Source organism: Pelodiscus sinensis, chromosome 2, assembly GCF_049634645.1.
Source record: "Pelodiscus sinensis isolate JC-2024 chromosome 2, ASM4963464v1, whole genome shotgun sequence".
NCBI lineage: Eukaryota > Metazoa > Chordata > Testudines > Trionychidae > Pelodiscus > Pelodiscus sinensis.
The window spans coordinates 32770894-32797393 of NC_134712.1; the positions used below are offsets into that span (position 1 = coordinate 32770894).

General features: G+C 45.6%; 1 protein-coding gene across 3 annotated transcripts; it reads left to right on the plus strand.

Annotated features, from left to right (window-relative positions):
* Positions 1 to 3320: 3320 nt before the first annotated feature.
* DCSTAMP (dendrocyte expressed seven transmembrane protein) lies at positions 3321 to 23865 on the plus strand. Of its 3 annotated transcripts, none has more exons than XM_075920236.1 (6): positions 3321 to 3408; positions 14307 to 14461; positions 14553 to 15621; positions 17625 to 17954; positions 18983 to 22670; positions 22899 to 23865. In XM_075920236.1, the coding sequence occupies exons 3-5, from the start codon at positions 14560 to 14562 to the stop codon at positions 19064 to 19066; spliced, it is 1476 nt and encodes a 491-aa protein (XP_075776351.1). In that variant the 5' UTR covers positions 3321 to 3408; positions 14307 to 14461; positions 14553 to 14559; the 3' UTR covers positions 19067 to 22670; positions 22899 to 23865. The 3 variants fall into 3 exon arrangements, with proteins under 3 accessions (XP_075776351.1, XP_075776350.1, XP_075776352.1); XM_075920237.1 differs by lacking the exon at positions 3321 to 3408 and adding an exon at positions 10371 to 12856; XM_075920235.1 differs by lacking the exon at positions 14307 to 14461 and having other exon boundaries at positions 3331 to 3408.
* The last annotated feature ends 2635 nt before the right edge of the window (positions 23866 to 26500 follow it).

Here is a 26500-nt window from a genome sequence, read left to right on the forward strand (position 1 = left end):
GGGAGCAGGGATCGGGGGAGCAGAGTGCGGGGTGCAAGGGCAGTGCAGAGCCAGAGGGAGAGCAGGGGTTCCAGGGTGCAGGGCGCAGGGGCGGCATGGGGAATGGGCAGCAGGAGCCAGATGGGGCGTGGAGCGGGTGCAGCGAACTGGGCAGTCGGCAGGGAGCAGTCTCTCGCCAGCGAGGGACTGGGGCCGTGGCAGGACTGGAGCCGGTGGGGCAGGGCCTGGCTCCGCCGCACGCCGCAGCCAGCTGCCGGGGACACGCAGACAGAGCTGAGCTGCCGCAGCCCTTTGAAATTGATGGGGACACGTCACGCCAGCGTCCTGGCATCTGCCGGCGCTCTGCCTCCTCGCACCTCAGCTGCACGAAGCACTCTGCTCCTCTGCCGGCTGGCGGATTGGATGGGGCCGCGCCGTCCGTAGTGCGGGCTTTGGCCAACCCATTACAATGGCCCAGCAGGCCAGTCTGCCCCTGCACTAGCCAGCTGGCAAAATCTACTTACCACGGGTGAGCAGGCGAGTGTATTTGTCAAGCCCTGCCTATGACTAACGCAGACCATAGAACATCCCGCAATAATCCCTAGAGCTGACCTGTTAGAATAACATGCAATCTCAGTTTAAAAACTGCCAGTGATGGAGGATTGGTAAATTAGTCCAATGGTTAATCATCCACCTTATGCCTTATTTCCAGCCTGAATTTGTCTATTTTTAGCTTCCAGCCATTTGATCTCATTATACTGTTGTCTGCTGGGCTGGAGAGACCATTATAAATATTAGTTTCCCATGTAGGTTCTTACGGACTGTGCTCTATCTACCCCTTTAATCAGGGGTGGGAATGTAAGTCCCAGGGACCAGAGGCAGCCCCTGGGTTGCCTGGATCTGGCCCCCGAGGGTTAGGGCCTTCCTCAGCAGTCTGCTTCTCTGAGCCCTCTCAAATTCATCAACATCCTTCTTGAACTGAGGACACAGAACTAGACGCAGTATTACAGCAGCATTCTCACCAAGTCAAAGGCGGAAATAAAAGGACTTCTCTATTCCCAGCAGAGAGTCCCTTCTTTATGCATGCTAGGGCTGCATTAGAACCTTTGGCTATTGCACTGCATTGAGAATTCAGCTGATCAACCACCTTAACACGTGTGTCTTTTTCGGTATCCCTGCTTCCAAGGATTCACGCCCCCGCTCTGCAAGTATGGCCTACATTCACTGGAGCTGACTTTCCAATGTGCCAAGGGTGGATGCTCAACCTTCCCCAACCCCCAGCCCCAGGCCAAGCTCCGACTCTACCCTTTCCCCCAAGGCCCTTCTCCCTTCCTACCCTCATCTCACTTCTTCCTGCCCACGCTCCACCCCCTGCTGTTCCTATTTCTGCCCCATTCCACCCCCTTCCCTGAGTGCACAGCATCCTCACTCCTTCCCCCTCCCCTCAGAGCCCTGTGCATGCCGTGAAACAGTCGACTGCGGTGGGTGGAAGGTTCAGGAAGGCAGGGAGAGATGCTGCTCAGTGAGGTCCAATGGCACTGAGAGAGGGGAAGTGCTGATGGGGGGGCTTCCAGTGCATGCTCAGACCCACCATTTTCCCCCAGGAGTGCTCCAGCTCCAGAGCTCCCAGAGAGTTGGCACCTATTCCAAGAGTCTTTGTTCCAAGATATATACATTTACATCTAGTCATATCAAATACACCTCATTTGCTTGTGCCCAGCTTACTAGGTGAGCCAGATCATTCTACTCATTATCTGTCCTCTTCATTAGTCAATATTCCTCAATTTTTATGTCACCTGCAAATTTTATGTTCTCCCCAGGACATTGACAAAAATGTTCCATAGCATAAGGCTAAAGAGTGAGTTAATGTATTTATTTAGAGCTCAGTCTAATAGAAACTCCACACCGAAAGACTCCCATCTAATGTTTTGGGACATAACAGAGGTGACACAAAACACAAAACCATCCAGAAAGAGGTAGCACTTCTCTGTCTTCTTTCTTCCGTATAGAAATGAATCATCTAATCACGTGACCTATACAGCTTCCCTGCCTGCTCCTTCATTTCTCACTAGATAGATAAGCAGAGAGTTTCTACTCCAATGTGTGGGCTGCAGGCTAGATTCCAGTCCTTACTCTGCCAGCCTGGTGCTGATTTGACCGTACAAAACTGATAAAACTGGTAGTTCTGGCTCCTGGTAAACTCCCACTCATATAAGCTGGTGCCAGGTCATGTCTGTGAGAAAGAGATGGTGACTAGCCATCCTTATGTTTTGACTAACCCCTCTGCCACCAGAGTCCCTTGAGGGCCATAGCAGCCATGTGCAACTTCATGGCTGCGTCTAGACTGGTAAGTTTTTCCGCAAAAACTTGCTAGCTATCTACACTGGCCGCTTGAATTTCTGCAAGAACACTGACGATCTCATGTAAGATTGTCAGCGTTCTTGAGGAAATGCTATGCTGCTCCCATTCGGGCAAAAGCCCTTTTCCGGAAATGCTTTTGCTCAGAAAGGCCAGTGTAGACAGCTGAAAACTGTTTTGTGCAAAAAAGCCCAGAGGGCGATCGGAGCTTTCTTGTGCAAAACCACGTCTAGATTGGCACGGACGCTTTTCCACAAAAAGTGCTTTTGCAGAAAAGCGTCCGTGCCAATCTAGACGCTTTTTTCTGCAAATGTTTTTAATGGAAAAACTTTTCCGTTAAAAGCATTTGCGGAAAATCATGCCAGTCTAGATGTAGCCTATGTGTATCAAAAATCAATTTGATCCATGGCTGTCCTTAAGATCAGGGTGTGTGTCAGGGTTGGTTAAGCCTACCACTGCTGATTAGTGTTGTCTCTCTGTGCTACCCTTATCAGTTGTATCCACCGGTTGTCTCTAGTCATGCTTGGATTGGGGTAGAGACAACCTCTTTGTTGTATATTTGTACAGTGTCTACCACACTGGAGTCCTGACTCATGCCTAACAGCTCCAGCTCTACTTCAATACAAATAATAAATGTTAATTATGATAGCATGAGACTATGTTTTTATGCAGCCTATGAAAGCTGCCTACTCAACATACCTAATTAGCTCAGAGATGTCATGAGAAGTAGTAGGTAGCTCATATTAGAAAACAAGTTTGAAAATATAAAACCCTTACCTAGTTTTGGATATTATTCTGTTTCTTGTTAAGACATTTTTTACAGTTAAAATGCATATAAAAGCACTTGCAAATTATACATTATTTCAGCTGTGTGTGTGAGTTACGCCCTCATTTATCTTTGTCAAAACCAGAATAATTTCACAACTGTGGTATGCCTGACTCAGGAGGGGAGCAGGGGTGGGGGTGGGATGGGGGGAACAAGTGACTCATGTGAAACTTTTAGTCCCTTTTTTCACCAAAATCAAGAAGTACAGCAACTCGAAGACGCTTCATGTCTTTACGGACGAGCCTGTAAGTAAATCTTTAGGGTTTGATTCTAAAAAGGGGGTTAAGTGGGAAATCAGTTAGTTTTTTGTAACTATTAAGTATTGATTTGCACTGTGAATCTTTTAATTAGTATTCCAGTACTAAGCATTCACTTTAAGGACCAGATCCTCAGCTGGTGTAAATCATGGTAGCTCCGGTAAAGTTAGAGAAGCAACAGCAAATCACACCAGCTGAATATCTGATTCTAAATGATGGCTCTACAGTTCAGACTAGGCTCTTTCAAGAACATAATGTGATTGTACAATCATACAAATATTTGGGGAATTAATTTAAATGCGGGTTACATTTGGGATTCCCATGCCATTAACTATGGCTGCAAACACTTACATATGTGCATGACATTAAATGTGTTTCTAAAGGGCTGCAGCATCAGGGTCTGTGTCCATAATATTGCAGGTTGTTGATAGCAATGTTTCTTCTAGAAAAATGTATTCCCTGCTCCATTTTCTTTTGGTAGCTGCAAGATTTACTATTTCTTTCTCATGGCATAACCACTATATACCTTCTGTGCTCATATACCTCAGTACTGGATGTGATTACAGTGGAAAAACTACCCTAAAAAAGAAAATAAATCCATTCTACTTTGTACTATTGCTTATCTTTTCTGAGCCATATACCTCAATGGTGGTCTGTTGTCCCTTGACCTTGCCCCTATAAAGAATGTGTGTTGTTTAGATACATTTTTGGTTTTGTCTGTATATGGATAGTTATTGTACCTCATTTTCTGTGTATTGCCATGTGATCGTATTTTTGTTACATATGTGTGTATCATTATGCCTTGTAATTCACAAATGTGTTTGCTGCCATTGCTCCCCTCTCAAAATACTTTTTAAATATATGAACTTTCCATTAAGTTGCAAGGGTCTGACTGAAGGCAGGAAGGGTATGTCTTCTTGAAAAAATCCCCAATGACTGGCCTGGATCAGCTGACTTCAGCTTGTGGGTCTGTAGGGCTGTAAAATTACAGTATAGATATTCTGGCTCTGACTGGAGTTTGGGATTAGGTAACCTCTGGGACCAGAGTGAGTCCAAACATCTACACTGTAAGGGTATGTCTACACTATCTTGTTAATTCGAGCTAGGTAGGCAAATCAGGCAACCGGAGTTGCAAATGAAGCCCGGGATTTAAATATCCAGGGCTTTATTTGCATGTTCCCATCTGGCCGTCATTTTTAAATCCCCCTTAGCTCAAACGAACTGCCCGCGGCTACACGCAGCAGTTTAAAGTTAATCTGAACTAAGTCCTTAGTTCGGATTAACTTTAAACTGCTGCGTGTAGCCGCGGGCAGTTCATTCGAACTAAGGAGGATTTAAAAATGGTGGCCAGACGGGAACATGCAAATAAAGCCCTGGATATTTAAATCCCGGGCTTCATTTGCAACTCCAGTTGCCTGATTTGCCTACCTAGCTTGAATTAACGAGCTAGTGTAGACATACCCTAATTCTCTAGTCTCACAGCCCAACTCAGCTGCCATGGGCCAGCCGTGGATACTTTATTGTAGAGAAAACATACACTCTGAGTCTTTTCATTGACTTTAGTGGGCTTCTGGGCTCAGCTCTAATGTCCATGCTTAATGACCCACATTTACAAAGCAGCAGAAGTTTTAACCTACTTTTCTATATGCATTTTTTCCTCTTCATAAAACTCTCATAGTATTTTCCAGTATTTCTACAACAAAGAAATATCTACGCCATGTTTCAGTGTAACCCTGACTGCTGAAATGGAGTGAGGGTGTGGGAGGAGAATATTTTGAAAGTCATGTGATTTTCTTTTTTCTATTTTTATGTATTCTGTGGTTTTAAAAAAACTGAATTAGACTGCATGCAAAGTATAATGTGTGAGACAAAATCACAATGTAGCATGCAGCCATTAATAAAACTTTTGCTTTGTATAAAAATATTGTGTATTGCATGGAGCAATGGTTTCATAATGCCTCCGGGTATGTCTACACTACCCTCCTAGTTCGAACTAGCGGGGTAATGTAGGCATACCGTACTTGCAAATGAAGCCTGGGATTTGAATTTCCCGGGCTTCATTTGCATAAGCCGGGCGCCACCATTTTTAAATCCCGGCTCGTTCGAACCCCGTGCCGCGCGGCTACACATGGCACGGACTAGGTAGTTCGGACTAGGCTTCCTAATCCAAACTACCATTACTCCTCATGGAATGAGGAGTAACGGGAGTTCGGACTAGGAAGCCTAGTCCGAACTACCTAGTCCGTGCCGCGTGTAGCCGCGCAGTATGGGGTTTGAACGAGCCGGGATTTAGAAATGGCGGCACCCAGCTTATGCAAATGAAGCCCGGGAAATTCAAATCCCGGGCTTCATTTGCAAGTGCGGTATGCCTACATTACCCCGCTAGTTCGAACTAGGAGGGTAGTGTAGACATACCCTCCTTTGTCGTTATGAGTACCCCTTTTCCATTCAAGTAACTGTTGAAATAATGTGTCCATTTGTGGCCAAACTATACTTGACTGTTATGTGGGCATAAAGAAGAGTGAGATTATGCAAATTACTCTCCTCCCCCACCGTAGACAACTTGTGTATGGACCAAGCAATATTATAGTCCTTGTGTTTTTTTCTGAGAAAAGACTGCTAAAATGGAATAATAACTTGATTTTTTTTGACCATATGCCTTTATGATACACAGTCATGGCTTTGAAATAAGCCATGTTTATGCTGTTTAGTAGTTTGATTTAGAATTTGCATCGACACATCAAAGTATTTTGTGGAAGCTAGTTTATGTTAGTTGGCAATTTCCATTAATTCTCTCATTTTACATTTTCATGAGATCAAATTTTGCATGTCCTTCCCAAGGTGAAAGTCATTTAAAAAAAAAGCAATAAAGAATTTGGAAGGGTTATGAAGCTGTATATCAGAAATATAGCTCTTATTACATTATATATGTAGCAGACTATAGTATGTAGAGATGTTTTCAGAAATGTTCCATTGTTGGTCTCCTTTCACTTTGGCATAGCTGATATGCCTTGTTTTGGTTTTAGCTCTGAAATGTGAATGTGAAATATAAATTATGGGCTAGATTATGAGTGAACAAGAGATTGGAAGAAGATACAAGAAGCAGCCTCTGCTGTCTGTGACTCTGCATGGCTGATAGCTCCAATGAGCTGTGGAGAACAGGCTGGTCACATGCTAGACTCCCCGAAAAGAGGAATCTTATTGCCTAAGAACTGCCACGCCAGACAGAGGAAAGGAGCTAGAACAGGTGATGTTGAGAGCTCCTGTCTAGTAGAGCAGTGGGGTCCCCAAACCATGGTCTGTTGGACCTTTCTGTCCATCCTCTGAGCTCCCACTCACAGAAGCTAACCTTTAGCTCTCCCCTTCTTCCCCCTCCCACAGCCCCAGCTTGCTGTACCCCCAGCCCTGATGCTCCGGGTGGTATGATCAGGGAGCAGGGAGCAGGGAGCAGGAGGGATTGGATGGAGCAGGGGAGTCCCAGGTGGGTAGGCAGTGGAGTTGGATATGGGTGACGCAGTTCTGGGGAGCTGGTTAGGGACAAAGGTTGGATAAGGCAGGGGAGTTCTAGTGGGCAGGCAGGGGATGGGGAGCAGGGAGGGGTTGGATGGGGCAGGAGAGTCCTAGGGGGATGGTCGGGGTGCAGAGGAGGGGGGTTGGATAGGAGGCAGGGGAGTTCTAGAGGACAGAGAGCAGGGAGGGTGGATAAGAGTTGGGAGGTCCAGGGGGCAGGGAATGGGAGTGAAATAGGGGTTGGACTCTCCTCCTAGTCCTCCATATAATTTCTGAACCCCAATGTGGCCCTCAGGCCAAAAAATTTGGCCACTGTGTAGTAGAGGAATTGTGGCTGAATGAGATTACTTTCTCCAGGAGCAACTGGTACCATGCAGTTGTTCTTCACCCTACTCCAGCAATAGTGGACAGTGTCTGAAGATTGCTATCTGGCCTAAAAGCCCTTTCACAATATCCTAGTAAATAAGAATTTTCAGCTTTTACAGTATGTAATCCTTCCATCCTCAAAGCACATGACAAACATTAAATACCATAGGTCACACTTTCTGCAGGCATAATTCCTGTAAAGAATTTGTCCCCATAATTAACCCTTACAGTCCCCAGATAGCAGATGATCGATGATTCCCATTTCAAATAGCTACGTTACTGATGGAAAACCTGAGGCATGGATTGACTAAGTGACTTGCCTGCTGACACTGAAGAATCAGGCCAGTTCCTGGAGCAGAACTCAGGGGTCTCTGGCTCATTGTTTGCTCAGATCACTTGGCTCCACCTTCCCTCAGCACTATATGGATGCTGATAGGAAACAAGAACTGGGGGAGTGGGGAATTGTTTTTCCAGATTGGTTTCCCTGTTTGTTATGTGTAATGGTAACGTCCCAATAATCTGTGCATGCTGGGGAAGACACGAATAACCATGTTGCATTCTTATGAGACAAAGGAGGACAAAGGACTTGAAAAATGAAAGTGCAGGGTCTCTAGCAGGCAAAATTCTCTGAAACTAGGCACAGACGAAAGGATGAGGCCTTTTGGTAGGGAGCACTTTGCTTCAATTTTACAGTAGCTAGAGAGGAACTGTTTTTCTCCGGCCTACTAAAATGCAGTGTAGCCCTACTTTAGCATTTACTTTTTTCATATTTGAACTTCCAGAAAGCTCTCAGAATTTAGCACTTATTTTAAGGATTGAATCATGATTTCTAGCTGAACCATTTGACACAGATCTGTTTCTAATTCTGAACCAGGGTGTTAATTTTCAGCCCCAAGGGCTATCAGCTGTTTTATAGAGTGAGCAGCTGATTCAACTCAAAAGAATTTTTGGCTTCCAAGGCTCTTTCTATTTTTTTTAAATAGAAAGTCTCTGGCATTCACCCTGTTTAGCGATCCTGCTTTACTGAGGCACCACAGGTGATGACATTTTATAATTGAGTCTAGGGTAGTGGGGGAATAAAGCAAACAGCTCCTGTGCTGGAGGATTTCAATCAGTGATCTAGACAGTGTGATTTTGGCACGGTTCTGAGTAGGCTGTGAGGTGGAGCAGCACAGTCCCAAAAGGGACTGGAGTTGGGATTGTCAAAATCGTTTTCCGAGCACTTTCAAATGCAGGCACGGTACCGACTGCCCTGGGTGACAATAGAAGGAAAATGGGGCTTTGGGACTCCGACTATTAATGGTCCCTTGTGAATGCCCCATTGAGTATCAGCACAAAGACTAGGGACAGTTTGGCCCTGCATTTACTAAACTCTAGCCAAATTATATGCCAGTGTTTGTGTCTCATAGCAATGTGTGTTCAACATCCTACTTTGGTATGCCTCTCTTGCACGCTCTTGCCCCCCTTTCTCCTCCCCCTTCCCCTCCTCCCCCCGGTTAATTTCTGAAGTTAACTTAGATCCAGGGAATCTTTTCTGTGCTGTATGCCGAGCTTCCCAGCCATGTATCACAGCCTACATATTTCAGGGAGTATAATCATTAACGAATAATAATGCATTGAATTATCTATACAGCAAGAAGAAGAGGAATAGAAAATATGGTTGTGTAAAAGAGACAATACAAGAGAAACCAGCCTTCTAATTTGGGATGATCTTACATTTAAATGCCTTAATTTTACATTAATGCTAATTTTTTAAAAATTTTGATTTATATGATTATTTATTAAAGAAGAGAAATCCAGAGTTTTTTAGTATCCTGGGTCAGACCCTCATCTGGTATAAATTGTCATAGCTGCCTTGTGGCCTTCTGGTTCTATGTCTGATTTCATTGTGCAGCTATAATACTTTACACCAGTGATGGATCTGACCCAAACAACATATCAAAGTTTCATCTAACTCATTTGGGACTGGAATTCTATGATGTGGAGGTGGGGAGAGGTGGGGGTCAAGAATCCTCCTGCACAAGCTGTGGGGTGAAATCGGTGCTGCTCAATCAATGCTACACCAGCCTAATAGGTGGAGGAGTTTCCATAGTTCGGGACCCATCCCCTTTGCTGAGGGGAAAGGCTAGAGAACCTGCAAAGCTGCAAATCCTCTGCTCCCTGGCACTCTGCTGACCCACCTCTATCTCGCTACCATGCATGTGGATAATATTAAAACAAATATCAGTATTAGTTTTCTAATGTGTATATTAAAAGTGTCCATGTTATGTGGAATTATAATAATCCATTTCCAAAATCCTTCTACAATAATACCCTTACCTATGCTAATTAGACTACATACTATACTAGAGTTATTGGCCTGGCTGGATCTATGCATGTGCATCATGTCCGTATACAGTCTATGAAAGGCTGTGGCTCCTCCCATCTGGAAGGACTCTATACTCATAGGATACGTCTAGACTGGCATGATTTTCCGGAAATGCTTTTAACGGAAAAGTTTTCCATTAAAAGCATTTTCGGAACAGAGCATCTAGATTGGCACAGACGCTTTTCTGCAAAAGCACTTTTTGCAGAAAAGCGTCCGTGCCAATCTAGACACGCTTTTCCGCAAAAAAGCTCCAATCGCCATTTTTGCGATTGGGGCTTTTTTGCAGAAAACAAATCTGGGCTGTCTACACTGGCCCTTTTGTTTGCGCAAAAGGACTTTTGCCCGAATGGGAGCAGCATAGTATTTCCGCAAGAACACTGACAATCTTACATGAGATCGTCAGTGCTTTTGTGGAAATTCAAGCGGCAGTGTAGACAGTTGACAAGTTTTTCCGGAAAAATGGCTGATTTTCCAGAAAAACTGGCCAGTCTAGACACAGCCATAGAGTAACACTGAGGGGAATTTTGCAGCATCAGGGAGTGAGTCTGTCCCCAGTAATAACTACATGTTCTGCTGTTACTGAGCTTGTGTCGATATTCCAGGATGCTGTCCACATGTTCTATCCCACCAGGAAGGAGATCACAAGCTCACAGAGTAATATGTAAGGAAATGAGAATGCTCACATACAATATAGATGATAGATAGATAGACAGACAAGAGTATCTTTTCTAGCGGCGAAAGTAAAGGTTTGGTTTCTCCTATGTTCTCTTCTCAGTCCTTCTTCCGCTCTACTCTGGCTGATTAGACCTCAGTTGGCTTATTGTGTCCAGTTCTGGGCACCATGTTTCAAGAAAGATATGGAGAAATTGGAGAAGGTCCAGAGAAGAGCAACAAGAATGATTAAAGATCTAGAGAACATGACCTATGAAGGAAGACTAATAGAACTGGGCTTGTTTAGCTTGGAAAAGAGAAGATTGAGAGGGGACATGATAGCGGTTTTCAAGTATCTAAAAAGGTGTCACAAGGAGGAGGGAGAAAAATTGTTCTTCCTGGCCTCTGAAGATAGAACAAGAAGCAATGGGCTTAAACTGCAGCAGGGGAAGTTTAGGTTGGATATTAGGAAAAAGTTCCTAACTGTCAGGGTGGTTAAACACTGGAATAAATTGGTTGTGGAATTTCCATCTCTGGAGATATTTAAGAGTAGGTTAGATAAATGTCTATCAGGGATAGTCTAGACCAGGCATGTCCAAAGTCCGGCCCGCGGGCCAATTGCGGCCCGTGTTCTGATTTATATGGCCCCCGCTTCCTCCCCCTCTCCTGGCTCCCCGGCGCTCTTTTGAACTGGCGCGCCCAGCGCACCGCTTCCGGCCGCGCCGCCGCCGCCGCCCATGGCCTCCGCAGTCCTAGAGCCTGCCCTGTAGGGCACGTCCGCAGCCCCGCTCCCCCGCTCGGCTGCGGGTTCGCCCTGCCCCTGGGCCACCGTGAGGCCGGCGTGCCCTGCGCTCTCCGCCCACCTCCAACCCTGCGGGCCCTCCGCCTTGGGGCTGAGAGTGCGGGGACGGCCCTCACGCATGTTCACTTCTTCAAATCTGGCCCTCTTTGAAAAAAGTTTGGACACCCCTGGTCTAGACAGTACTGGGTCCTGCCAGGAGAGCAGGGAACTGGACTCAATGACCTCTAGAGGTCCCTTCCAGTCCAAGCATTCTATGATTCTATGATTCCCTGAGACTCTTGTTTGAAACCTGACATGATACCTTCTTCCTGAGGATCCCAGAATACATTACAAAGAAGAAGTTGACTGTTCCCACAAAAGCTCATGATTCCATCTACATGTTTTGTTAGTCTTTAAAGTGCTACCAGACCATTTGTTGTTTTTTAAATTTATCCTGTACAGACTAACTCTGCTATCCCTCTGAAGCTATTAATTATAACATTCCTTGGATATAAAAATAAGTAGTCCTGTAGCACCTTAGGGTATGTCTACACTGCCACCGTAGTTCGAACTAGAGTGGCTAATGTAATCATTCGAACTTGCAAATGAAGCTCGGGATTAAAATATCCCGGGCTTTATTTGTATGTTCCCAGGCACTGCCATTTTTAAATGCCCTGTAGTTTGAACTCCCTGCCCACGGCTACATGCATCACGAGCTAGGTAGTTCGAACTAAAGCCCCTAATTTGGACTACCGTTACTCCTCCTGCAATGAACTAGGGTGGCTAGTGTAGACATACCCTTAGAGACTAACACATATATATATAGTATCATGAGCTTTCGTGAGCAAAACTACTTGACTTGTAACTACCAATTGCTACTGCACTTATTTTATAGATGAGTAAATTCTGGAACTGAGATTAAATGACTTATCCAAGTCTGACATAAGTAGGAGTTCAGAACTTCCAAAGAGTTGTGGTGCACCCTAAATTCCCATTGAACGTCAATAAGCACTGGAAGCATTCAGCTGCCATCAGGTTAGTCTTTGCACCTGGATGATCAAGCCACAGTGAGGCAGTGACAGAGTGGAGAATAGAACAAATAAGACTCTGACTAGAACATAGCGGGAAGCAGCCCCCTGTTCTAACCACTAAAACCTTGCTCCCCTCTTTAAATTTGTATTGTATGCAAACATGGTACTGCTAAAACCAAATACATAAAAAACAAGGAGAGGAAGAGATCAGCAATGCAATGAACGCTCCAGTGAATTCACAAACTTCAAGTGCAAGTAAAATGCTGTATTTGTATGAACTACTAGCCTAATACAGGTAACCTACTGTGCTCAGGGAAAAGAAGATCCAGTGTAATATCTTCAAGTGCTATTTGTAAAGACAACAGCTTCCTATTACAGGACAAAATTACAATAGTTTATCTTATTTAATTGGTATCTGGCGACATAATATGTTAAAAAATTAATACACATATAATTTTGTCCAGCATCTTTGGAGAAATCTCACTATAAAGAACATATTGTAAAAAATGAAAGGAAAATATATGTTGTTCTAGGAAATATATTACCTAGCAAATGTTGAATTGTGATGTAATTTTGCAGGAATGCTCTAATTTCAAATACATGCAGTAGAACATAGGAAATCTTACTATATATTTTAGAACTGTGCATCTCTCCATCTGTCTGTCTGTCTGCGAGTCTGTTTGTTCAAGAACTCCTCCTAAGCAGTAAGAGCTAGGACTACCAAGTTAGGTATGCAGCTTTCTCTTGTCATAACTTAAAAGCAAGGTCAGGGTTTGGTTGTGCCAGGAAAATGGGATGTGCCTGGAATGCGATTGTTTCATATCAAACAGAAAAGACGGGTTATGATAGCAGGGAGAGTTATACTCACTAATGACCATGGGGGACAGCAAACACCCCAGCAAGCAGCTGCTAGCCAGCTGCACAGTCCCCACTACCCTGGTGTGCCCTACGGAGCACCAATGGCCCACCCCACCACCTTGGGGTGCCCCTGGGGAGTGCCAGAGGGCAGGCTGCATGATCCCTCTGTCTGCCTGGGGCTGGCCCTGGGGAGAACCCAGTGGGTGGGGCGCACCCCCTTGACCCCAGGGTGGCTCTGGGGAGAAGCCAGCAGCCACTCACACCCTCTGCACTGAGCCCTTCTTCTCCCAACCCCCGTCCTGATTCCCGCATCCCCACCCTCTGCCCTGAGTCCCTCCACACCCACCAGCCCTGACTCCTGTACACCCATACTCCCATATCCCCAAGCCCTTGTCCTGACTCTTCCCCAGCCCCTCCCCACTGCCAGCCCCCTGCCCTGAAGGACCTGACATGCCAGGTAAGTCTCTCTCCTAGGAAGATTATAAAGGGCCAGAGTGAGGTTTTATGGATTACCATATGTCCCGGTTTTCCTTGACACTGCCTCTTTTGCCTTTCTCGGTCTGGGAGGATTTCTCAAATACGAGGCAATGTCCACGTTACTGCAGAGCAGGCAAGCTGCAGCTCAGAAAACGCCCTGAGTAGACTCCTTCCCAATTGATCCTTCTTGTGTATCTGCAATTGACTGGTCTGTTCCTCTGCAAGCTGTAGCTGCTGGATCCCTCCCACCCAGGCCCAGCTGCCAGCCCACAGGGAAGTGTGGACTAACAGCTCTTGCTGCATCCTGGGCTTGTGCCAGCCACCCTACTGCCTTGACATTGCCCCCCGCTTCTAGTGAGTACCCCCCACCAGTACCTCCTCCAGCTTCCTCTCCCCTCTCTGCCCCCAGTTATGCCTTTTCCTACAGCTCTCCCCGCTCCAGCATTGTCCTCTTATGGGAGCCTAAAACATGGTAAGTATATTGAGAGGAGTTGTGTAGTTGTGCTGCCATGGGAGTAGGTACGGTTCCTCCTCCAGCAGGACCAGGGAAAGGAGAACTTGTGCACTCCCTCATCCCCAGCTCACTGTGCAATGGGGAAGAGAATAAACCCACTCAGTTGCTCACAATGGGAAGTACTGGGCAGGCAGTGTCTGACAAGGCTAACCTAATTGTATGTGTGTCTTGGAGGGGAAGAGTAGGGCTTACTCCCATGCACTGCCCTACAGCACAAAGACATTGACTTTCTATGTATTCATTTGTGGCTAGACAAACACTAAATCTATATGGGTACCATTGAAGAAAAAGGTCACATATATTTTGAAAAAATGCTAAAATATCTTTCAGATCAACTTGCTTTGCCAGTAGAATCGGTGAGAAGTGAAGGACTGAATGGACATACAGACTGAGAGCTCCTTTTGCACTATCAAGATGGGCTTTCTGGTTTAGAGTCCTCTCTGGCTGCCCCAGTCCTTCCCACCCATAACCCCCCAACAGTTTTGGTAATGCAAAGAGTTGTTTGTCAGTCAGTTGAAAGCATATTACTAATAAGCTGTGGCTCATTGTGACTAATGACATTTTGTTTTCCTCTAGTTCTAGTATGAGCCACCAGTGGATTACCAGCCTTCAGAAGAAAATGAGAATTTTTGCCTCAATAACTCAACACATTTGGGGACTTTATGTATCAGAGAAGAAGCCAGGCTGGAAGAATCTGTTGCAGCTTTTCACAGTTTGCTGTACTGTTAGCTTCATCATAAGCAGCCTCTTACTTCTTGGCTTGTATTCCTTTATAGCACACTATCCTTTGGTTTTCTTAGCAATTTTTGGATTCATCTGGATTGGCTTGTCTGTTGGGCTGTGTTCCTTCAAGTACATGCGCTGCTTTGGCACACTGATTTTTCTTTCTTTCAGCTTGCGGAATGGTAGAAATATACTTATTACTGCTGGCACTGGTGTTGTGGTAGCTGTTAACATCCAAAATATTTTTCACAACCTAAAGATGCTGGCAGACAGTATAACTTGCAATCTGGAGGCTGAGCAATTTGCCTTGATAAAAAAATATGTTAAAATAATTAAGTGGATTCATAATCAGATGCTACATTCAAGTAACCCACTGACAGGAATAGTATCACTGAATGACAAATTCAATGCTTCTTACTTAATTTCAGATGAAGGTTTGAAAATGAAGCTAAACAACACAAAACAACAAATCCAGAGTGTTGCTAACCAGATATCTTCTGTACTGGCTATACAGCTTTCTATAAGCCAGAGACTGTTGCCTATCGTAGGAATTCTTCTGGTTCTTCTTGGCACATACCTTTTCTTCAGAAAATTCTTGGGCACTCAGAGAGAGAAGTTTAAAAATATTTACATTACAAAACGGTTCATTGAATTTGAGGAGCACCAAAGGCAGCAACAAAGGCCCTGTGTTCTTCCACTCAGTAAAAAAGAAACAAAGAAGTATGTGAGAATCCCATCCCTGTGTCTACAACACAAAGAAAGGAAAAGAATAGGACGCTTTTTAATCCCTGCATTTACTAATCTTTGCATCTGGGTTCTGTTTGCAGCAGTAGATTATTTGCTTTACTTGCTAATTTTTTCTGTGAGCAAGTATCTCCAAGCATTACCAGAGCTAGAGATTAATTTGAAAGTCAGTTACCATGTAAGTACCTTACCTATAAGATAATATTGTGCTCTTAATATGTTTTACTACAGAATAATTCCTCTTGACTTCAGTAAATTCTCAGTCAGTCCTGTAGATTCTTCCCCCAACTCTTTCATTCCAGAGAATTCACCATTTCCTATCTATGATATATTTCTAGCTGGGCCATTACCATAGTGTCTGTGCATCAAATATTATGCTTCAAGTAATTTTGCTGAATGGGACCAGACAATTCTATGCTCCTCTTTGGTTTCATATTTCTAGGGGAAGTTATATAGGAGAAGAGATAGTTTCACCAGCCATTCTGTATCTTGATGTATTGTGGGGAAGGGTCACCCAAAGAGATACATTTTGTATTCTAACAAGATGCTGTGTGGTGATATGGAGTTCCACAAAGAGGTCCTTTTGCTTCAAACTCTGTCCTTTGCTCTCAAGAGTATCATCCATGAAGCTCATCAGTGATAATAATTTACTTCTACAGTAAATGATACCATCATGAAAGTGCCAGAAGAAAAGTGTCTGTGTGCAGCTGAGTTGAAAGATTTTCATAGAATCATAGAACACTAGAACTGGAAGGGACCTTGAGAGGTCACTGAGTCCAGTCCCCTGCCCTCATGACAGGACCACGCACCATCTAGACCATCCCTGATAGATATATTTTATCATATAACAGACTATTGCATTGCCTAGGAGCAAACATTAAAACTAACAACCCTCCTATGTTCCGCAAGTATATTCCTCAGTGACACTTAACACATGTATTCCACAAAGTCTCCATCATGGATTTGCACAAGTAAGGAAAACGATCTGTGGCCACATTTTATTAAAAGAGCACTTATAACAGAAATAGCTCCCATTGGGAAGAACTGCCCTGCAACTTGCAGTTGTCCAAAAGTAGGGTGCACCAAACAAAATAAGTCAGGTAAACAGGTGAGGTGGCAACTTTATTCTAGTTAGACTCTTATACCAAGTAAGTTCCAGGTTATGTTTTCCATCAGGAACTTCCAGCCTCACTTTGGTTTCTGTTCACAACTGCTTCTCCTTCATAAATTTGTGCCACTTGAGATCAATCACCAGAAACTTTCTGGCAACGAGTTACCCTGGAGTTTCAGCTAGTGTTTAACTGCAAACTCTTGGGAGCATGACATTATTGAAAGAACATATCTTAAGAGCACGTCTAAACTACATTCCTTTGTTAAAAGAGGAATGTAAATGAGGCAAATCGAAAGTGTGAATGAAGGGTTTTTTTAAAGTGAAAGCATAGTCTAGACATGGTTCTTTTGAAAAAACCAAACCCTTTTTCGAACGAACCCGTACTCCTGAAAAAATGAGTATGGGTTCTTTCGAAAAAGGTTTTTTTTCCAAAAGAACCATGTCTAGAATGCACTTTTGCTTTTGAAAAATCCTTTTTTGAAAAAGCGTTCGGACATGAATATGCAAATGAAGCGCGGGATATTTAAATCCCTGCTTCATTTGCACTTTCGATTTGCCTCATTTACATTCCTCTTTCAAAAGAGAAATATAGTCTGGACATAGCCTTAGGAGAGGAACTAACATCACAGAATATTTTAAACAGAAACAGTGTTCAGACAAAATGGTGACACCCTTGCTTTATCACAGCAGAGGGAAACAGATGGAAAATGTGTCTCAGAAGAAAGCGCTAGTATGTAATTCCTCTTTATGAATAACTTCATTTCCTTTTAAGCACACAAGGATTCCTGCCCTCTATACACAGTACTTTCTGTACTGGAGACAATTTTAGTAGTTTATACACTTTATTCTGGACTGCTTTACTGATAAGAACAGCATCACCAGCCACCCAAGTTGTTAGCTAACCGGTACAAGCTTGTGTGCTAGGAAGACAATTCCACCTAGATGTTCTATGACAGGAGATGCTAGATAATCATGTCTAATACAGATGACCGCACAGCTGAATACAGAATGCAATAACTGTTATAAAAGAAAGTAGTTAGTACTGAAACCAGCTTTTTTCCCTCATACAGAACAATGAAAACAAGTTTATTGTCAACAATGGGAAGCTGAAGACAACAAATGATTCCTTTAACATTTCTCTGTTTAAACGTGAATGCCTCCCTAAACCAGAGTTTTCACCTTCCTCAACATGGATCCCACTTGGATGCATCATTTTTTTTCTAATAATAGTTGTGTTATTCTCCACCACTCTGACACAACTTAAAATACTTGTGTCAACTTCATTTTATCCCAAAATAGAGATGGAACGGATACATTATCTGCATGCAAAACTCCTGAGAAAAAGATCAAAGTTTCCGCAGAAAAATGTAAAAAGGAAATTGAACTCATTTGCTACAATGGTAAGCCATGATACTATAGAAAAAGATCTCTCTCTCTCTCTCTCTCTCTCTCTCTCAGAATAACTGCACAATTTAAATTCCAATGTAGCTCAGAACTATTCCAATGTCCAGGTATAGTTGAAACCAGGGTTTTGGGCTGCTTGATCATAAAGGCCCCAGCCCAGGAAAGTATTTAAACATTAGCTTATTTTTAAGCACATGCTGGATAAGACGGGACGCTAGCACATGTGTAAGTGTTTCCTTGTATTGGGGCCAGAGATAAGTTGCAATTCTATTTCCCTGTTGTCGTATCCATACAACACATGACCTATATGAGAACACAGACACATCAACACAGGCCTGGTAATCATGTGCTGGCGCAATTAGATTTCCTAGACCCTGAGCTCTTTAAGGCAGAGACTAAGTCTTCATGTATGTGTCGAACGTGCCCAGTTTTTAAATGGTGTACTCAGCATCCAAACATGAAATAACTTGTATTGATAATCAGCTTCTCACTGTTAAGAGCAATGTTTAATTTCTAGCAGATCAAGATGTAGGGTACATCTAGACTGCAGAGTTTTTCCGGGATGCCTCCAGAATCCAAGGAAAAGTTTCGGAAAAGCAGATGCGTTTTTTTGGCATCCTCATAAACCTCAGTCTATGAGGAAGAAGGGATGTTCCAAAAGAGGCCTTTTTCCAACATTTGGCCCAGTGTAGATGGGCCAATTGTCAGAAAAGCCTCTTTTGGAAGAAAAGCGGAAAAAGATACACAATTTGCATATCTTTTTCCAATAGAACTTTGTAGTCTAGACATGGCCGTACTATGGTTAATGCAGTTCAGTTTGTAAACACTATTTGATGGAGACTGCAAATTGCACAAAACAAGCAGAACTTTTTATTTTCAGATGCAAAAACCTAAGAACTACCCAAATATATATCTTATTGGATATCTATGGAAAAATAGTGCTGAGCATTTAAGATACTTGATGAAGGGTCTGTGAAGGGCTTGGTGATAACATGTCATTAACATACCTTTTCTGTCTTCCCAGTTCCACTTCTGGTTCCCAGTATTCAAGGCATTTGAGATGGTCAGGAAGAAAGAAAAAGATACGATGCACATGAACAATGTTTGAAAAAGGCCAAGTAACCTTTTGGATAAGCTCACAGTTCTTTGGTTCAATAGGTCTCTGCATACTGCATCTGTATTGCTCCTGCTTTGTTTAAATATTTCCATAATCTGCTGCTAGTTAATTTGTATATATATCTACTGCTGCCAGTTAATTTGTATTATATATTATTTGTGTGTGTGTATATATATATATAATTTAAATAGGTACAAATAGATGTCCAAAGTTATCAGCCTGCAGTATTTTGGTAAAATCTGAGAAACAGTAATAATATAAAATAGCACTTGAGGTCTTCCAGCTTTTCCTGTTATTTAATCCATTTTCAGCTCTGATTCTTCACTGCCTTGCACCTGTGCGGACACCTAGAGCCTGACTCCCATGAATGGGAAGGATGCTATACATTGCAGTGGCAGTATTACTCTGTAATTTACATTTGCACCCACCTTGAATACCCTGTATTCTTCCAGTGTGTGCCCCAACTGTAAAATATAAATCAGGCTTTTAGTTTCCAATTCAACTTTAAGCATGAGTTGTCCCATTGATATAAATGACCCTACTGAAGAGAAAAAAGTTAAATATATTCTTAAGTATCCTGCTGAACTGGTGGCCTTACACACTTGTGAAGGGAGAGGAAGATGTTGCTATTCAGAACCAGTAGCATCTGACAACCACTCTGGATTCATTTTACATGAACATAAAGGGCACAAAGTGCAAGGCATTAGAAAAATCAGGTCTTCTGTGTCCTTATTTTCTCTTGAACTAACTTATTCTTCTCCAAACAATTTCAGGGAACTACCCTGGCCATAAATAAGGTTCTAGTAATATTAGGTTGCATGGGCGACTTAATTCTGGCATTTCCTAGCTTTTGACTTGCAATATTAATAATGTTCTGTGAACATAGGAGGCTTGTTTGTAAATTCCTTAATTTTTGAAAAAGCAAACTGTAAAAACATAAATGTCATCATGTGGCAGTTTGTTGACACCCACACCATTCATCTGCAAGGTGCGAATCCTTAGGTCAGTCTCACAGGCCCTCTGTGACTTGAAGTAATAGAGTAACTGACAGCAGTAGTAGGTTGTTGTCCTCTATGTGGACCAGCATGAGAGGAGAATGAGACAGACACTTTACCAGAACTTTACTGACAGTAGAGGAGTGATGACACCCAAATAATCTTAGGTTCCATTCCAGGCTCCAGAGCGGAATATGCTCTAATGGGTACAGAGAATCTCCCTTCATTTGCCGCAAGATCAACCCCTCCTGCCCCAATCCTTCCAACCTGTCCTTTGCTCTGTGTTTTACCTATTCTGGCCTCCCGGTTTCTGTCTCACTCTGCCTACTCAGGGCCAGTTTCTATTCCCAGGTTTCTCATACCATGCCCAGTTTTCTTGTTCCACTGGTTCCCAATCCTAATCTCATTCCCTGAATCCCTTATCCAATCGCAGTCTCCTTCCTATGTTCTTCCTGGAGCCTTGTCCCAGGGTCTTAGCCCAATCAGTCCCATTTCTCGCCCACACCCCAGTTCCTTGTAAGCTCCATCTTGCTTCCATTTGCCCTCTTCCTGCTACCCACAGATTCCTATTCTCTTTGTTCAGTCCCAACCTCTCCCCCCCCCCCCAATCTGAGTGGCATGTCCCTGATAAACTGGACCCTAGACCTTCCCCAGTTTCCTTCACTAGCTCCCAATCCAGCCTCCTCTTCCCTTGTTTCTAGCTCTCAGGCCAAAACCCCTGCTCCCCTCACAGTTCCCAGTCGCAGTCTCTCCTCCTTCTCAGTCCCTATCTCCTTTCCCAGCCTGTCCCATTCACAGTTTTTCTCTTCCTCACTCCAGTTCCATTCTCACCAAATTCCTTGTTCCAATCTCCTCCTCCTCCCTGAACTGACAAACGTTTTACCAACAAAAGTGGTGCAAGAACTGGCTGCTGGGAGAAGCTCAAGCATGGTCAGTGAAGATAAAGTCTGGAAATGGTATCTGCTAAAATAAAACAAGTCTCTACTGAGAATGTCCAAACTGTGGTTTTTCAAAGGTTTATAACGTGGCCAAATGTGGATGGAGTTTCATGGGGCCGGCAAAAAGCCAGTCCCTGACATATCCCACTTGCTGACTCTCAAGTCTACACATTGAAAGTCACAGCATGGGCACTCTGGAGCTGATCCAAAATAAAAAAGATGGCGACAATGTTTAATGTTGGCCAACCAAGAGAGTTCTTCCTTGCCTCTTTCTCAGGAATGGCTAAACCATTTTGTGTGACATGAAAAAAAAAAAAAAGTTCAGCTTGAAAAATCCACTTAGCATGTAGTACTTCAGCTGAAATAGTTAAAGTCTGACAAAGTTATAAACAACTGCAAAAAGTCTTTTATAATGCAAAGTGTCAGGCAACCTTGATATTAACCCCTCCTATAATATAATATGTGAATTATACTTAGTGGATTTTCACTTAATGGATGTAGGGAAGAAGCAGATGTTCAAGCGCAGTCATGATAGGAAAAGTGACCGTATTAAAATGGCTCCTTCCTACTCAATAGATCATTGTATGTATAGAGAGAGAGCCAAAGATGCTGACTGTAGAGACAAACACATTTACTTCATTTGACTTCTGCAATGATTATTTTTTGGTTCATGCATCATCAACAGAATTGTTAGTGACATTCCATTGATGGCATTTGTATTGAGGGGTTGAGGCATGGACTGGAAGGAAGACAGTTTGACTCTCAGATTCCAGGCTGAGTTTATAGTTCTCTAAGGCTATGTCTAGACTGCAGGCTTCTTTCGAAAGAGGCTCTTTCGAAAGAGCGCGTCTAGACTACAATGCGCGGATCGAAAGATCGATCCGCTTTTTCGAAAAAGAGCGTCCAGACTGCTGGACGCTCTTTCGAAATTGAAAGCCACCTGGAACTGCTTCTGCCAGGGCATGGGGGCAGCATTTCCTTCCGGGTGCTGCCTGCCTGCCCTTTGCAGAGACGCGTGGTTAAAGGGACGCCCCTGAACACCCGTTGCTCTGCTCCTGCAGCTGCCTTTGCTGTCCCTCGAGGAATTAAGCAAGGCATTGCAGTGCTGGTTTGGAGTGCTCAGCTTCCTGGGACACCCCAGCAGCTTTTTTCTCTGGAGGTTTTTCTGCTTTCAGACCCTTTTTTTTTGGCATGGAGCCAGAGCTGCCCCTGGGCAGGCGATGGCCCCACACCACCATACTGCAGCTGTTGCTGCATCTTCATGACACTGTCATGAGGCTACTTCCCGAGCTGCTCCCAGACCAGAGGTACGAGGGGCTCCTCCGTCAAGCAGCCGCACTGCCCTTGCCTCCAAACTTTTTTGTGGACAGGCGTGTTTGGAGGTTTGACACCAGCTCTGAATGGTGGGACCGGCTCGTGATGGAGATCTGGGATGACCAAGACTGGCTACGGAACTTCCGCATGAGAAAGACCACTTTCCAGGAGCTGTGTACCTGGCTCGCCCCTGCTCTGCAACGGCAAGACACCCACCTGCGGCCCGCCATCCCCCTGGAAAAGAGGGTCGCCATTGCCCTCTGGAAGCTGGCAACCCCCGACAGCTACCGCTCCGTGGGACACCAATTTGGCGTGGGGAGATCTACTGTCGGGGCCGTCTTGATGGAGGTAAGTCATTGTCTGGGGACAGTCACAGTTTGGGGTGGGGGGAAGGAAGACTGTCAGGAAGGGCCAAGTGGAGTGGGAGTGGGAGGGAGCTCCTCCACTCACCCTGAATTGTGGGGGGGGGGGATTCTGAGGAGGGGATTCCCGGGGTGTTTGAGAGGGAAGGGTGGGTTCTCCTCCTAAGAGATAAGGCACCCCTTCTAACATTTTGTTGTCTGTCTCGTTCTGCAGGTGGTGAGGGCCATCAATTCGGAGCTGCTCAACAGGCTCATCTGTCTACCAGATCTGGACAGCGTCATGGCCGGCTTTGCTGCCCTCGGCTTCCCAAATTGCGGAGGAGCGCTCGATGGGACACACATTGCCATCCGTGCACCGCCCCATCGAGCAGCCCAATTCATAAACAGAAAGGGCTACTTTTCTATGGTCCTCCAGGCCCTGGTCGACCATCGTGGACAGTTTTCGGACATTTGTGTTGGGTGGTCAGGGCGGGCACACGATGTCTGCATCTTCAGGAACTCGTACCTCTACCGGAGGCTTCAGGCAGGAACATTTTTCCCCCATCGCCAGTTTGCGGTTGGGGATGTGCACATGCCGGTGTGCATAGTGGCTGATGCCGCCTATCCCCTGATGCCGTGGCTGATGAAGCCCTACACCGGCCAGCTGGATGCGAGCAAGGAGCAGTTTAATGCTCGCCTTAACCGGGCTCGCAACCAGGTCGAATGTGCGTTTGGCCGTTTAAAGGGCAGATTCCGGTGCTTGCTCACACGCCTCGACATGGGGGAGAGCAACATCCCCGAGGTGGTGGCCACGTGTTGCGTCCTCCATAACCTCGTGGAGAGGAAAGGGGATGCCTTCCTACCAGGGTGGGGTAGAGCTGCTGATGCCCAGGAGAGGCTCTTTGCCCAGCCCCGGACAGCTGCCATCCGCCAGGCTCACCGGTCTGCTGTTGGCATCCGGGAGGCCCTCCGGGAGCAATTCTCCAGTGGAGGCCACTGACTGAGTGCACTGAGGGGCTTCTGCCTGGGGACTGGGCCCTGGCCCAATAGAAGCTTCCCTCCACAACCCATCTCCTGACCCTGTTTGGACACATCAGTTACACCAGGGTGTGTTTCAAAATAAAATGTTCTGTTTACTTATTGTTTGATAATATGTACAAAATTATAAATGTTGCAAACATAACAAATTGTTTTTCATTTTTGTTGTTGCCAAACTATTTACAATAAAGAAACATTTCGTTGAACCCTTTGTTTAACTGGGGTGATGGGGGTGCTTGAAACCTGGAGGGGGGAAGGGGACTGGAAACCTGGAGGGGGGAAGAGGACTGGAAACCTGGAGGGGGGAAGGGGATCAGGTTGAACGGTGCTTGCCAGATTTCCCTCTCCTGCCTGGGCCTCGTGTTTGGGGTGCTCCACGGCTGCGGGATCGGGTGGTGCACCTGTCGGTTGGCTGGCTGGGGTGCTCTTGGGACGTGGAAGCTTGGGGGAGAGGAGGGCCAGGGGGAGAGAGGGGCTGGGGAACTGGGGGGGCTGGGGGAGAGGGAGGTCCAAGGGGGGAAAGGGATGCTGTTGTGGAAGGGGGGTTTGGTGGGGTGGGGTCATGGGGTGCTGGAGGAGCAGGACCAGGCACAGCAGCAGGCAAGCCGCTGACCTCCCTCAGAGTAGCGTTCAGGACCGTGCGCTGCAGGACCAGCTCGTTCATGAGCCAGTCACGCCAGCGATCCTCTGCCTCCGCCCTCTCTCGCAGGATGGAGTTCTGCTCCTGCACGGCCTCCACGTGCTGCCTGAAGATGTCCGCGTAGACACGCCTGTGTCTGCGGCTCCCATGTCCCCGAGATGGAGATGGAGGTGGGGCTGGGGTGCTGCGGCCCTCTTCCACGGCTGGTCCGGCTGTGGAGGAAAAGAAGAAGACACAATCAGTCCTAAAAACTGGACTCTGTAGCACTTAAAATACTAACAGGATGGTTTATTAGGGGATGAGCTTTCCTGGGCCAGACCCACTTCCTCAGATCAGAGTAACATGGCTACATTTCTATCACAATCAGTCATGTGTGCAACAGCTGTCCAAAAGGGCATGCCCTCTCCCTTGAGACAGGGGAATCAGACATTCTGAAGGTCACACTGTGTGTGTGTGTGTGACCTGGGCATCAGCCTGAGCATGACAGGTTTCCCTTGTGCATCACCCACTGTGCACCCATCTACCTCCCCCCCCCCCGGGTGTGACACAACCTCACTGTACTCACCTGCTGCTTCCTCTCCTGCGCCAGATGACGCCTGGGAGGCCTCTGAGGTCTGAGTGACTGGGTGACTGGCTCCAAGGTGGTGAGGGTCGCCGTCTCCTCGCTGTCCTCCTCCTCTGGGACCATGTCCCCATCTCTAGAGTGCTCTGGGTCCTGCTCAGGAGCGTCCACCACGGGGTCTGCCAAGCCTGACTGTACGAACCTCCGTGGTGTGCGTGCTTCTGCACTGCCACCCAGGATCTGGTCCAGCTCGGGGTAGTAGGGGCAGTAGTGGGGGGCTGCCCCAGAACGGGAGCTCTCCTCCCTGGCCTTAACGTACCCCTGGCGCAGCTCTTTCACCTTTGAGCGCACCTGGTCCTGGGTGCGGGGGTAGTGGCCCTTCTGGGCCAGGGCTTCAGCCATGCGGCCATAAATGTCGGCGTTTCGCCGCCGGCTTTTGAGGGCCTGTAAGGCCTCCTCCTCTCCCCAGAGCTCCAGCAGGCTCTTGATCTCTGCGCCAGACCAGGATGGTGCCCGGCGCTTGGAGCCCTTGGCTGGGTCCCCAGAAGGCTCTGTGGAAGGGCCAGGACGGTCTTGGGGCTGGCTGCAGCAAAGTGGCCGTGTGCTCTGGCTCCTTGTCTGCAACAAGTGTCTGTGAGGGTGCCTGTCCCTTTAAGGAATGGCTGCAGCCAGGAAGCACAGACGTGCAACCCATGGCCCATATTGTCCACCAGGGCTTCTTCCTGGAGGCCAATTCTTTCAAAAGAAAGGGCTCCCCCCGTCCACACTCACGTTCTTTCGACGGATCTCCCTCGAAAAAGGCGTTCTTCCTCGTAAAATTAGGTGTACAGCCGTCGAAAGAAAAGCCGCATTCTTTCGATTTACTTTCGAAAGAACGTGGCTTGAGTCTGGACGCAGGGGAAGTTCTTTCGAAAAAAGGCTACTTTTTTCGAAAGAACCCCTGAGTCTGGACACGGCCTAATTGTAAACTGAGCAAACCTGCTATGAAAATCATTAACAGGCATGTCAATTTTACAGGCACTTTTCAAAGTAGAAATGCACTTTCAGGATGGGGTTTGAGTTGTAATAAAGTTATGAACACTGTATGTAACCTAGCTGTCCAGACAGTCTGTATGTTATAATGATGTTTATTCCACTATTCCTAGATTGCCTTCTTTCCATCGGGCTGAGGAAAGAACAAATGGGAAACTAACTCAGGGTACGTCTACACTACAACGTTAATTCGAACTAACTTAGGGCAACTAAAATGATCAGGGGTTGGGAATAGGTCCCATATGAAGAGAGGCTAAAGAGACTGGGACTTTTCATCTTAGAAAAGAGGAGACGGAGGGGGGACAGGATAGAGGTCTCTAAAAGCAGGAGTTGGGAGGAGAGGGTGCATACAGAAAAGTTCTTCATTAGTTCCCATAAAGAAGGACTAGAGGACACCAAAGGAAAGGAATGGGTAGCAGGCTTCAAACTAGTAACAGAAAGTTGTTCTTCACAAAGCAAAGAGTCAACCTGTAGAACTCCTTGCTGCAGGAGGCTGTGAAGGCTAGAACTGGAACAGAGTTTAAAGGGAAGTGAGATCAAGTCATAGAGGTTGGGTCCATGGAGT